The 14,316-nt window shown below is 38.9% G+C and overlaps 2 protein-coding genes across 5 annotated transcripts in view; one reads left to right on the top strand and one right to left on the bottom strand.

Moving 5' to 3' along the window:
* Positions 1-3,120, bottom strand: part of LOC126322565 (putative FERM domain-containing protein FRMD8P1) — a 327,086-nt gene extending 323,966 nt beyond the window's left edge. For 2 of the 4 annotated variants that reach the window (XM_049994510.1, XM_049994465.1), the window contains exon 1: positions 3,032-3,120. The gene's annotated coding sequence lies outside the window, so the exon portion shown is untranslated. The remainder of the gene's footprint in view (positions 1-3,031) is intronic. The other 2 variants (XM_049994577.1, XM_049994586.1) reach the window with 1 other exon arrangement.
* Positions 3,121-3,194: 74 nt separating this feature from the next.
* Positions 3,195-12,973, top strand: LOC126323097 (uncharacterized). Its single transcript, XM_049994610.1, has 2 exons — positions 3,195-3,362; positions 12,466-12,973. The coding sequence occupies exons 1-2, from the start codon at positions 3,195-3,197 to the stop codon at positions 12,835-12,837; spliced, it is 540 nt and encodes a 179-aa protein (XP_049850567.1). The 3' UTR covers positions 12,838-12,973.
* Positions 12,974-14,316: the final 1,343 nt, after the last annotated feature.

Genomic DNA, 14,316 nt, shown 5'->3' with positions numbered 1-14,316 from the left:
CACATCTGTGTCCTCAACAGATGCTCCTTTCTCGTCCAGATCACCATTAATACTGTATTTTTTGTATTTATAAAGGCGATTTCTAGTTCCCCCAACCATTACCACCTGATTTTCTTTGCTAAAATCATTATACATTTGCCCAAAATCTTCTGATACTTGGCTAAAACCAGCAGTTGTTTTCACAAAACCTGTGGCCTGGAACACTGCACCTAACTCTTCCTGTAACTACGGGCCTATATCCTTCCCATGGCTGTTACCTAGTGGCAGAACTCTTCTTTTGCTGTCGAGTTTTTCACTCAGCTGAGCTGAAAGTTTCCTAGCATTGTTCTGCTGCATCCTAAACCCATCTGCTCCTGTATAACACTCTCCCGTCTATAATTCAGGTAGTAAACAACATATATTGCTTACGTGAATTTCAAATTTGCTAACAAAATTTTCCCCATTGCACATGGGTCTTCAGCTGTTCAATCAGCTTCCCACAAGTATAAAGTATACTGAAAGCAATACAAATTTTTTTAAAGTTATTAAGTCTTATTTGCTGTGTCACTGTTTCCACTCTATAAAAGAAAAGGTCCTACCTAGAACAGTAAATACTCTGGTTATGACTAAGTACATCACATGAATTATTCAGTGCAGCAAATCTTATATAAACCTGTTGTAAAGCATCATTAATATTAATCTGTGAATCATCAATCATGTAAACCACAATATTAACATATCTTGTTGAACACAGCTGTGTAATGTTATAACATTTTAGGGGCTTTAGTATACACAAATCATCTAAGTGTTGCACAAGAGACCACATTGTCATTGGTCTCTGGGTTGAAGGAAATGTTCTCTTTTTATGACACGCATGTTGCGGAAGGGCCGGTCAACTACAGCTGTACTTGACTTAGTTACAAACATAAGTCAGGATTTTGAAGACAAAGAGTCTATAGCACTAGTACTCTGTGACCTTAGTAAGGCACCTGACTATATTCCACATAAGGCCCTGCTCAGAAAGCTAAAAACATATGGTATAGGGGGATCTGTCCTGCAAACTCTTGAATCCTACCTGAGAAACAGATGAGAGATTGTCTCCGTGCAAGGAGCTGATTCAGGTGAGAAGAAGCTACAGCATGGTGTGCCACAGGGATCAGTAATAGGGCCTCTGCTGTTCCTTATCTTCGTAAATGACATGGGCTCCAATGTGCACACCTTGCAGTTTGCGGATGGTACAACCTTGTTCTCAAAAGGAGAGAATGTTGAACAGGCAGTCTAACAAGCAGAAGTCTTGATCAATGAAGCTAAGGCCTGGTTCATCATGAAAAAAATGAAAATTAATTAAGAAAAAACTCGGAGGATGATATGCAGCCTCAGCAATTCTGGAGCACTGGGTAATGCAGCAGATGTTAAACTTCTGGGCTTTCTCATTGATATCAAATTAACCTGGCAACAGCACACCAAACATGTATGTTCCAAACTTTTGCGGGTCCTGTACCTCTTGAGGAAACTGAAAAGTATAGTACCAGAACAGTACCTTCTAACTGTGGACTATGCAATGCTCCACAGCCACTTCAGTTATGAGCTGTTGTTTTGGGGCCATTCTGCAGGCTGCAAGAATGTGCTTTTACTCCAAAGGAAGCAATGAGGATCATTACTTCAAGCAAAAAAAAAAAAAAAAAAAAAAAAAAAAAAATAGAGACCACTGTAAACCAATTTTCACCAGGTTAGGAGTCCTGACTGTTTACAGCCAGTATATATTGAACTGCCTCTTCCACATAAAGAGAAACCACGATATTTACAGAAAGAGCAATGAAATTCACAAATACAGCACTCGCAACAAAGACAGTATCGACATGCCAAGGTGTTGATTAGCAAAGACACAAAACAGCTTCCCAATGGTGGCCCTAAAATTGTTTAATGCTCTTCCTGATCACATTCAGTCTTTACCTGGGCGCAGTTTAAAACTACTATTTTGTGTAAGCTAAATGAGCAACCCTTCTACAATATTCAAGAATTCTTCTCCAGTAATAGCATAATGTTTACTTGAGCTTCAGCTCAGTTCAATGACTCCAACAGCAACCATTATATTTAATTTCTTCATATACTTGTACCTATTTTATAGTTGTGATATTATTGTAATCTAATTTATAACTTAAATATGTCTTGTGGTATTAAATTACTATCATAGTAGAGATGCATTCATGTATTTTGATAATGTTGTATCTTGATGCTGTCCAGCTGTGGCTGGTGAATGACATAGAATTGGTAATAAATGTAATAAAGACAGTGCACTACATTGTAACTATTTGCGACAGCTGACTCACTCAAAATATTGAAATCCATTTCACATTTAAATAAGAAATATTCTGTAAACCCTGTGTCGTGCACACGACAGCTGATCACTATAGCATTAGCAGCTTCATCTCTCAAATTCATTCGTCATAATATTTTTCATAAAGGGCAAAGCTACCGCATGATACCTACTCTGTGCAGCATAAATCGTACTAAACTCAGGTAACATGTTAACAGTACAAATAATCTTTTCCGATATTATTAACTTAAATCGTACCAAAAATAATGTTTTTGTGTTGGTAAAATGGCATGGATGAACATTTGCAAAGTTAAACCCATAGTTATTCTTCTTGATGCCGTATCATATGAAGCTGAAACATAATTTCTACAGGAAAATTTATGTGACGTTTTCTTCAAGGACGTAAACATATAATGAGCAGAAACATATGATGTTCAGCGCCCCACACAGAAACGGAGATGGAGTGCAGTGGTTTACACAAGTGTGTAGGCTCACAACATTTTATGAAATAAAGAAATATAACCAACTTTTAAATGAAAGAGTCTTATACGGTATTCAGCAGCCTCTTTGGTGCGTATTTCTTGTTGATTTACCGCGTATCGCAAAAATTCGGTGCTTCGAGCGTTTTCCTTTTCCGCGATATCAATAGTTAACCAATTATCAGCAGCGACTTTATTAATAAATACACAAACACTTAAAAATTAAAGAACAAAAAAATGTAAATGTTTAAGATACCTTAAGTAATGACCCTCATTCAGTGTCTGACGTACTTGGAGTCGTATTGCATTAAGTTGGACACGGCGTCAGTAGCAAACGCGGACGACTGCCGATATTGACAACTGACTCGCAGTGTGGAGCTATCTTTTGCAGTGTTTACTGTTTTGCGAAACATGAAGACATGACATCGGCAGAACTCCAGCAGAAACTTCAAGAAATAAGGGCTCGTAGGAGACGTAGAGAGCTTTACTTGTCTGCGAAAGAAAGGTTGTTGACAATGGTTTCATTTGGCATGTACAACAAAGAGAAACAATCTATTAAAAGTTCAATTTTGGTCGATGAACAACAGGTACGCTTAACTCCACAATTTCTGTTAAGTGTTCTGATGCATGTGTTGACTATATGTTTTCTTTCATTTACATATAAATTGTGTGGTACATATCGAGTGTGCTCATAATATGAATGAAAAGATGCAGACCAAATTCTTTACACGATAATAGTTTGGTGCTCAGACCTCGTGTAGTTAATGATAAATGCGAACTATAATAAAACAGTTATTGATTAAAAACCTGTATATTCTGTAATCACGTTTCTGCTTGTTGATTTGTTGAACATCATTGCCCAAGGATTTGTCCGATTTTTTTTAGAGAACATAACATTACTGTAGATATTGTACTTATCATTCCTCTGGCTACGTCGTAGATACACAAATAGCCGTATGAAACTAGCAATAATAAATATGAGCAGTTTAGGAAGGTGTTGCAGAACTTACATAGATGTTTGGTTTGGAGGCCTGGATAAAACAATATCCGGATAGGTCCTAGATGTGGCAAGAGAAGGAACAGTGGCTTTTTTCATAGTTGTTTTTATCATCTGATGTACACACATACAGTAACCTAGGAGTAATCCCTGTCATTACCACTGAGAGTAGTAGATTACCACTAGAGCTGCATATAGATTGCTGTTGGTATACTTACAGAAGTAGCGAGGTGTGGCTCCTTCCATTTGGCAGCATAAGTCGTGAGTGATTCCACTTCTGCGAAGGCTTTTCTTCATGGTTGGATTTATGGAACATGATGTATGAATTAATGAGTGTGTAACATGTATAAAGTGTACTAACGTTGTAATGTGCTTCTATTGTATGCATCACACATCACCATCTTATCCACTGTTGCTATACTGTAACCATAACTATTCCTGTGTCATCGTTCATCAGCCATGGTTGGACCGATTGTCACATCGTTGTGATTACCTATAAAAACTACTACTGAAACTATGATAACAGACAAGAAGTGAGAACTCTAATGTTATAAGCAACACTTTACAGCTCTTAGATGTTTCCAATTTATGGTTTCATACGTGACATTATCATGTTGACCAACCTAATATTCCACTTGTAGAGAAAAATTTATGTAGAGAATATAGTGACTGATGCTTGAGCCTAGCTCTAATATCCTCAGTGCCAATGTTTGAAGATAAAGTGGTAGGTCGTTGAACATCGTCAGGGCTGCTGTGAGAAAACTGTCCAGTGTCTTACTTACACGACAGCTTGGAATATCAATGTCGGCTTTATTCGAGTGTTGTAGTTGTGAATCTCTTGTCTGTTGCAGAAGGATAATCAATTTTCTTTCATATACACAAGAGAATTGAAAACATACTGGCTAAATATGGTCATTATTACCAACTGTTTGGAAATGGGTGTACACTGGTCAAATTTCTTGCTGGAAGATATTCTTACAGCCTTCTCGTGTAGAAATAATCTGTTTTTACTTCCAGTAGTGTGTCCCCACAGCAACAATCAATATGTGATGCCATTGTGGAACAATGCATAATATATTGTGATTAAGTACTGATCTGTTATTGTACATTTGAACTTCCTGAGGAGACAAATAACTTTTGAGAACTTGGAACACACATGTGCAGTGTGTTCGGTACATGTCAGCTTATTGTCAGTTGTGATTCCTAGGAGTTTGACACTATCGGCATTTGCTATGTCTCCACTGTCACCAATGCTGCACAATATTTTCTGCATTTTGTCTTCATTTCATTTCATTTTGTTTCCTTTGAACCACTCTTTGGCTGGTTCAGACAAAATTTCAACATCCTTTAGTGTTTCAGCTGAATTTGTACCCTTATCGATTAATGTTGTATCATCTGCAAAGAGCAGGGTGTGACCATCACAACTTTAGTCATTGACAGTTATCGTCAAGAACAGAAGGCCAAGTAAGGAGCCCTGTGGTACACTGTGCTCTAATGCTATTTCATGAGACATTGGTACGTGGATGCAAACATTCTGCTGCCTGTCTCTTCTATAACATGACAGAGACTCGAAAATGACACCATCTATGCCATAAAATTTTAAATTTTCCAACAGTACGAGAGATGCAATCAAATTCTTTGCTTCAATCCCAAAGAACTAAAACAGTGCAGTTCTTCTCATCAAATGCTTCTATTATTTCTGTTATTACATTAAGTATTGCAGTAAGTGTAGATTTCCCTTTTCAAAATCCGTGCAGGTTATCCATGAAGAGGTTGTTGGGTTCAAAATAACCTAACAATTGGTTCTTCATGACAGTGTCGATCACTTTTGCTAGAGTAGGTATTATAGAAATTGGTCCATAGTTTGATGGAGTGCTAGGATCGCCATTTTTGTACACTGGTAATGTCTTGGTCAGTTTTAAGAAGTCTGGAAAAGCATCAACCTTCAGTCCTTGGTTAATGACAGCAGCCAAAGGTTCAGCAAAATATCAGATACAGTATTCTTCAGAACAGCACATGACATGCCATATATACAATACATGCTAACAGTGTGTTTAAAACCTAGAAGCACTCTCTTACACCAGATCAAGGTGCAACAATTGCTGATGCTTGTATTGCTTGTAATATTGGCTTCTAAATCTGGCACTGCAGCTATATTATCCCCAACAACATCAATAAACTGTTTGTTAAAATTATCAAGGTTACAACATTTAATGGAGCATTCAGTCTTTTTTGTTGTTGTTAACCAATTCCTCAGCTGTTTTGCGGGGGTTGTGGGCTTCAGAAATCAACCTGACATGTGTAATGGTCTTGGCTGTGTCTACTTCCTTCCTGCACATTGTTTTAACTTTCAGATAATAGCAATGAAACAAATCTTTGGCTCTGGTATCTGTTGCTGTTTTAACTCTGTCATTTGGCAGCAAAACATCACATTTTGTTTCCCAGCTTGGGAATGTACCGTGCTTTGTCTGTACCTATTTTTCTTGTAATCTGTAGTTTATCGAAGGGATTATTTATGGTTACTGCTGGATACCAGTTGTAAAATTTTTTTATCAGGAGCTGGAAAATACCTTTAAAAGGATCACTTGGTCACAGTCCTACACCTTCAAACTTCCAGTCAATCCAGGCAAGCACATTTTTTAAGATGTTAATGCTTTCTCCATTATAATTCTTTTATTGAACATATACACAGTGGTTTTTTGATGAAGGTTCCTTTGACTGTTTAAGTGGACAACTAATGCATTTTGATTTGCTGTCAGTGGATCCACAACACTTACTTTGTAGTCCTAGGTATGTGTGATGACCATGTCGAGGCAAGCTTCTCCTGTCATCGTTTCATGGTGGTTGTTGTTGTTGTTGTTGTTGTTGTTGTTGTTGTTGTTGTTGTGGTTCTGGTCTTCAGTCCAGAGACTGATTTGATGCAGCTCTCCATGCTACTCTATCCTGTGCAAGTTTCTTCATCTCCCAGTACCTACTGCAACCTACAGAGTGTTTCAAATATGACCGGTATATTTGAAACGGCTATACAAACTAAACGAGCAGAGATAGAAATACACTGTTTGTTGCAATATGCTTGGGACAACAGTACATTTTCAGGCAGACAAACTTTCAAAATTACAGTAGTTACAATTGTCAACAACAGATGGGCGCTGCGTTCTGGGAAACTCTATAGTACGATATTTTCCACATAGCCACCATGCGTAGCAATAATATGGCGTAGTTTCTGAATGAAATTACCCGAAACCTTTGACAACATGTCTGGCGGAATGGCTTCACATGCAGATGAGATGTACTGCTTCAGCTGTTCAATTGTTTCTGGATTCTGGCGGTACAGCTGGTCTTTCAAGTGTCCCCACAGAAAGAAGTCACAGGGGTTCATGTCTGGCGAATAGGGAGGCCAATCCACACCGCCTCCTGTTTGTTTCGGATAGCCCAAAGCAATCACACGATCATCGAAATATTCATTCAGGAAATTAAAGACGTCGGCCGTGCGATGTGGCCGGGCACCATCTTGCATAAACCACGAGGTGTTTGCAGTGTCGTCTAAGGCAGTTTGTACCGCCACAAATTCACGAAGAATGTCCAGATAGTGTGATGCAGTAATCGTTTCGGATCTGAAAAATGGGCCAATGATTCCTTTGGAAGAAATGGCGGCCCAGACCAGTACTTTTTGAGGATCCAGGAACGATGGGACTGCAACATGGGGCTTTTCGGTTCCCCATATGCGCCAGTTCTGTTTATTGTCGAAGCCGTCCAGGTAAAAATAAGCTTCTTCAGTAAACCAAATGCTGCCCACATGCATATCGCCGTCATCAATCCTGTGCGCTATATCGTTAGCGAATGTCTCTCGTGCAGCAATGGTAGCGGCACTGAGGGGTTGCCGCGTTTGAATTTTGTATGGATAGAGGTGTAAACTCTGGCGCATGAGACGATACATGGATGTTGGCGTCATTTGGACCGCAGCTGCAACATGGCGAACGGAAACCCGAGGCCGCTGTTGGATCACCTGCTGCACTAGCTGCGCGTTGCCCTCTGTGGTTGCCGTACGCGGTCGCCCTACCTTTCCAGCACGTTCATCCATCACGTTCCCAGTCCGTTGAAATTTTTCAAACAGATCCTTTATTGTATCGCTTTTCGGTCCTTTGGTTACATTAAACCTCCGTTGAAAACTTCGTCTTGTTGCAACAACACTGTGTTCTAGGCGGTGGAATTCCAACACCAGAAAAATCCTCTGTTCTAAGGAATAAACCATGTTGTCCACAGCACACTTGCACATTGTGAACAGCACACGCTTACAGCAGAAAGACGACGTACAGAATGGCGCACCCACAGACTGCATTGTCTTCTATATCTTTCACATCACTTGCAGCGCCATCTGTTGTTGAGAATTGTAACTACTGTAATTTCTAAAGTTTGTCCGCCTGAAAATGTACTGTTGTCCCAATCATATTGCAACACACGGTGTATTTATATCGCTGCTCGTTTAGTTATTATTGCCGTTTCAAATATACCGGTCATTTTTGAAACACCCTGTACATCCTTCTGAATTTGCTTAGTGTATTCATCTCTTGGTCTCCCTCTACGACTTTTGCCCTCCACACTGCCCTCCAGTACTAAATTGGTGATCACTTGATGCCTCAGAACATGTCCTAACAACCGATCCCTTCTTCTGGTCAAGTTGTGCCACAAACTTCTCTTCTCCCCAACCCTATTCAACACTTCCTCATTAGTTATGTGATCTACCCATCTAATCTTCATCATTCTTCTGTAGCACCACATTTCGAAAGCTTCTATTCTATTCTTGTCTAAACTATTTATCGTCCATGTTTCACTTCCATACATGGCTACACTCCATACAAATACTTTCAGAAACAACTTCCTGACACTTAAATCTATACTCGATGTTAACAAATTTTTCTTCTTCAGAAACGCTTTCCTTGCCATTGCCAGTCTACATTTTATATCCTCTCTTCTTCGACCATCATCATTTATGTTGCTCCCCAAATAGCAAAACTCCTTTACTACATTCCATTATCCTTGTTTTGCTTTTGTCGATGTACATCTTATATCCTCCTTTCAAGACATTGTCCATTCTGTTCAGCTGCTCTTCCAAGTCCTTTGCCGTCTCTGACAGAATTACAATGTCATCGGCGAACCTCAAAGTTTTTATTTCGTCTCCATGAATTTTAATACCTAATCTGAACTTTTCTTTTGTTTCCTTTACTGATTGCTCTATATACAGATTGAATAACATCGGGGAGAGACTACAACCCTGTCTCACTCCCTTCCCAACCACTGCTTCCCTTTCATGCCCCTCGACTCTTATAACTGCCATCTGCTTTCTGTACAAATTGTAAATAGCCTTTCGCTCCCTGCGTTTTACCCCTGCCACCTTCAGAATTTGACAGATAGTAATCCAATCAACATTGTCAAAAGCTTTCTGTAAGTCTTCAAATGCTAGAAACATAGGTTTGCCTTTCCTTAATCTTTCTTCTAAGATAAGTCGCAGGGTCAGTATTGCCTCATATGTTCCAACATTTCTACGGAATCCAAACTGATCTTCCCCGAGGTCGGTTTCTATCAGTTTTTCCATTCGTCTGTAAAGAATTTGCATAAGTATTTTGCAGCTGTGACTTATTAAACTGATAGTTCAATCAAATTCAATATTTCTTCTGTTACCCAAGGGTTTCTACTAGCCCTCGTCTTTTTACCTATTTGATCCTCTGCTGCCTTCACTATTTCATTCCTCAAAGCTACCCATTCTTCTTCTACTGTATTTCTTTCCCCCATTCCTGTCAATTGTTCCCTTATGCTCTCCCTGAAACCCTGTACAACCTCTAGTTCTTTCAGTTTATCCAGGTCCCATCTCCTTAAATTTCCACCTTTTTGCAGTTTCTTCAGTTTTAATATACAGTTCATAACCAATAGATTGTGGTCAGAGTCCACTTCTGCCACTGGAAATGTCTTACAGTTTAAAACCTGGTTCCTAAATCTCTGTCCTACCATTATGTAATCTGTCTGATATCTTCTAGTATCTCCAGGTTTCTTCCATGTATACAACCTTCTTTCATGATTCTTGAACCAAGTGTTAGCTATGATTAAGCTATGCTCTGCACAAAATTCTACCAGCCGGCTTCCTCTTTCATTTCTCAGCCCCAATCCGTATTCACCTACTATGTTTCCTTCTCTTCCTTTTCCTACTTTCGAATTCCAGTCAGCGATGACTATTAAATTTTCATCTCCCTTCACTACCTGAATAATTTCTTTTATCTCATCATACATTTCATCAATTTCTTCGTCAATTGCAGAGCTAGTTGGCATATAAACTTGTACTACTGTAGTAGGTGCGGGCTTCGTGTCTATCTTGGCCACAATAATGCATTCACTATGCTGTTTGTAGTAGCTTTTTCCTATTTATTATTAAACCTACTACTGCATTACCCCTATTTTATTTTGTGTTTATAACCCTGTAGTCACCTGACCAGAAGTCCTGTTCCTCCTGCCTCCAAAGTTCACTAATTCCGACCATATCTAACTTGAACTTATCCATTTCCCTTTTTAAATTTTCTAACCTACCTGTCCGATTAAGGGATCTGACATTCCACGCTCCGATCCGTAGAATGCCAGTTTTCTTTCTCCTGATAACGACATCCTCTTGAGTAGTCCCCACCCAGAGATCCGAATGGGGGACTATTTTACCTCCAGAATATTTTACCCGGTGAGAGGATGCCATCATCATTTAACCGTACTGCATGCCCTGGGGAAAAATTACAGCTGTAGTTTCCCCTTGCTTTCAGCCATTCGCAGTACCAGAACAGCAAGGCCATTTTGATTAGTGTTACAAGGCCAGATCAGTCAGTCAATCATCCAGATTGTTGCTCCTGCAACTACTGAAAAGGCTGCTGCCCCTCTTCAGGAACCACACGTTTGTCTGGCCTCTCAACAGATACCCCTCCGTTATGGTTGCACCTACGGTACGGCTATCTATATCATTGAGGCACGCAAGCCTCCCCACCAACAGCAAGGTCCATGGTGCTATTCCAGCAGTTGGTCCATGTGGTAGCATGAAGTTCACTACAATTACATTTAACTCGTAATTGGTGCCTATAATCTCTGACCAGTCTGCATGGACCTCGATTACTACTAGAGGCAGCCGTCGTGCCGTAAGCCGTGGTTGCGCACTTTCCTGGCACACGTGTAACATGAGTGCGCCACGGTAGAGCACGTGGTCCCAGCAACAAATAGCAATGTACCCTATCCTGTATGTAAACGCCAGTCTCTCGCTCAGCAAAGCAGTCTGATAATTGCGTGGTCTATTGACATCTGGCCTACAGACAGCGTGTTTACATTACTTTGTCTCCATGTATGAGTGGACATTGTGGATTCTTGAGGTTGTCACTTGTGACCCCATTGACACTTGTATGTTGTTTGTAAGATCTTGCTCGGTCATCCATCATTTGTTCGTGTCCATCCTTTCCCGTTTGTTCGTTTGTTTGTTTGTTTGTTTGTTGGCTGCTCCCGTTTGGTCCTGCCGCACTTTGTTCTTGGCAACCCTGTGGCCGGAACGGTTGCGGTTATGACGGGTTGTTTACATAATAGAAACAACTCAATGTGGGCATTACAATATCATGTATACCAACTGTGAAGAATGCCCCATCAAAAAGAGTACAAGCCTTAAAAAAGAGATGAAATCTGATGTAAGTGAAGTGCCCAATATTACAAGGAGAACTGTTCAAAAAATAAGACTTCGAAGAGAGAGAAAAAAAAGTTGTAGAAAATGCAAAGGGAGAAGCTGAAGTTTTAGATGAAATTTCAAGTAGCTAAGATACTTAAACAGTGAATGTTTTGCTGCAAAATGTAGCATTTGGCAAATATTGTACTTTGATAATTGTTGTATTATCTTAAGGAAAATTGTAGAATGTCACTGCATTCCTATGTTAAAACAATATGTATGTTAATTGGTGTAATGGAAAAAATATGTCTGAAAATAGTCATATCCAATCCTAGGTGAGAGTTAAATATTTTTATAGCATTTGGTATTTGATAAATGATATACTAAAAGTCTTACATAGTTACATTATTCATAATGACATATAAGTGATGTAACAATTATTAAATATAATTGTTACATCACTTATATGTCATCATGAATAATGTTTTCATCATTGTACCAAGCACATTTTCAAGAGGTCATAACTTTAACTAAAGAGGCAATGGAAAAGTCAAGAAGGTTTGAATTTAATCCTCTAAAAATCAGTAGAATCGCTGTTTGTTAGGTGACAGCTTGTTGATTATTTAAAGTAGAGCTGATACCTAACGCCAAGCTGTGTGTATTCGACTACACTGCCTGAGCACTGTTGTGTACCAATAGTTAACTGTTCATCCATTTGATGAAACTTGTCACAGCATGAAGATACAGTTCTGGGTTGAGAAACACTCACTAATACAATGTGAAAAGTAGTTCCTTAGAAATGCGAGCAGTATTTTGTCTGACCTCTTACACTGACTGTGTGACAATATAATGTATAATCAGGATAGACACATCAGATGTACTGTTCTGTACACTAGCAAGACAAGTGAGACGGGCTGTAACTCGTTAACAGGAACTGCTTGTGAGCATGTTGTGTTCTGTTTAGAAATCCATTAAGACCCACTGATGTTTATTTAATGCTCACTTTTGTTTCAATTCACAGATTGATGTGACTGCTGATAGACCAGAGTCCCCTTCAGCTGACAGCTTGCATTCGAGCATAAGTAGCCTGGATGTGGAAATAGCAGAGGGTGAAGGGACAGTGTTGCGGTGGTACACTACTGTAATTCGTATTATATATATTCTTTTGTGGTGTACACTATATGCAGTAGCTGTGCAGATGGAGTTCGGTGTTATATACCTAATTGTGTCAGCATTGTGTCTTATTTGGCTAAACACAAGAGTTGGTCCTAAGAAGAAAGGAGAAATAAGTGCATACTCAGTTTTCAATCCAAACTGTGAGTCAATAGATGGTACATTGAAAGCTGAGCAGTTTGAAAGAGAAATCAGATACGGGGCAGCAAGTGTCCACTGACATTTCCTACATCTATGTTCATGGAATATTGTTAGTGCCAGGATTTGTCACATAACAAGATGGCACAGATATATGAAAGAAGCATCTCACATTTTACAAATAAAACTGGCAAAACTCTTCTTGTCAACAAAATGTACATACCGGTTTTCTACCTCTCTCTCAGTGCTGTTGCATACCTCTGTCCTGAAGTTCAACTGGGTCGTGTTAAAAGTCGTCATCATAAACCGATTATAAATCTTTTCCTACAGTATATATCTAAAAACAAAGATGATGTGACTTAGCAAACAAAAGCGGTGGCAGGTCGATAGACACACAAACATACACACAAAATTCTAGCTTTAGCAACCAACGGTTGCTTCTTCAGGAAAGAGGGAAGGAGAGGGAAAGACGAAAGGATGTGGGTTTTAAGGGAGAGGTTAAGTACGCTCTCTCTTAAAACCTACATCCTTTCGTCTTTCCCTCTCCTTCCCTCTTTCCTGAAGAAGCAACCGTTGGTTGCGAAAGCTAGAATTTTGTGTGTATGTTTGTGTTTGTTTGTGTGTCTATCGACCTGCCAGCGCTTTTGTTTGGTGAGTCACATCATCTTTGTTTTTAGATATATTTTTCCCATGTGGAATGTTTCTCTCTATTATATTCATATCATTAATTTTTGCTACAGTATATTACACTTGTTTAACTATGCAGGTTGGTGCGACTGAAAACTGATATCAGTGGCTTGTGGAGACACAGTTGTTCCTATAGCAGCATGGCCTCTGGGTCATTCCATGTCAAATCAACCAATTGTACTACATGATTTGAACCATGGGACCTCTCAGATTAGGATGAATTTTTTCCAGGTAATTTACCCACTAACACTAGTTTAAATTTGAAATTTCAAATGTTTCTGACCTTTGGTTTTTGAGTTTCAAGGGTTTAAAAATAAAAATTTTGATCAATCGATGATTGTTTTAAAATGCTGTAGCTAACAAGCTATACAGCCTAGAGAGCTCAAACTTGCACCATTGTTTTCCTCTAAAAATTCCCTTCAATTTGATATGTAACATGACTATGCTATCTAACTCTGAAAATTTTAAACTATTCCTAAAAACATTTTTGACATTTCCACCCCTCGGACTTTTTTAATAAAAATTATGTGCGTTGACCAGTTTGACTGACTAGATGCATGCAAAATTTCAATATGGGATCTCAATGGGTTCTTGTATCAAATAATATTTTACTACCGCAATACACACCAGTGAGGTGAAAAGCAGACTATTTCTAGGCTATGAATACTAAGGTAGGCCTATGTAATTCTAACAAACTTATTTTAGCCTTTTTATGCAACACTGCCCTCTCATTGTTTGTCAATTCATTAAATGATATAGTGTTGTTTTAATTTAATGTTCATGATTATTTTAACCATGCATCAGAAGGAAGCGAACACATTTTAATTGGTAATATACATGCATAAAAAAAAACTTAAAAAAAATTGAATTGAAT

The sequence above is a fragment of the Schistocerca gregaria genome, chromosome 1, assembly GCF_023897955.1.
Source record: "Schistocerca gregaria isolate iqSchGreg1 chromosome 1, iqSchGreg1.2, whole genome shotgun sequence".
Taxonomy (NCBI): Eukaryota; Metazoa; Arthropoda; class Insecta; order Orthoptera; family Acrididae; genus Schistocerca; species Schistocerca gregaria.
This window is presented reverse-complemented; position numbering and strand designations above follow the sequence as displayed.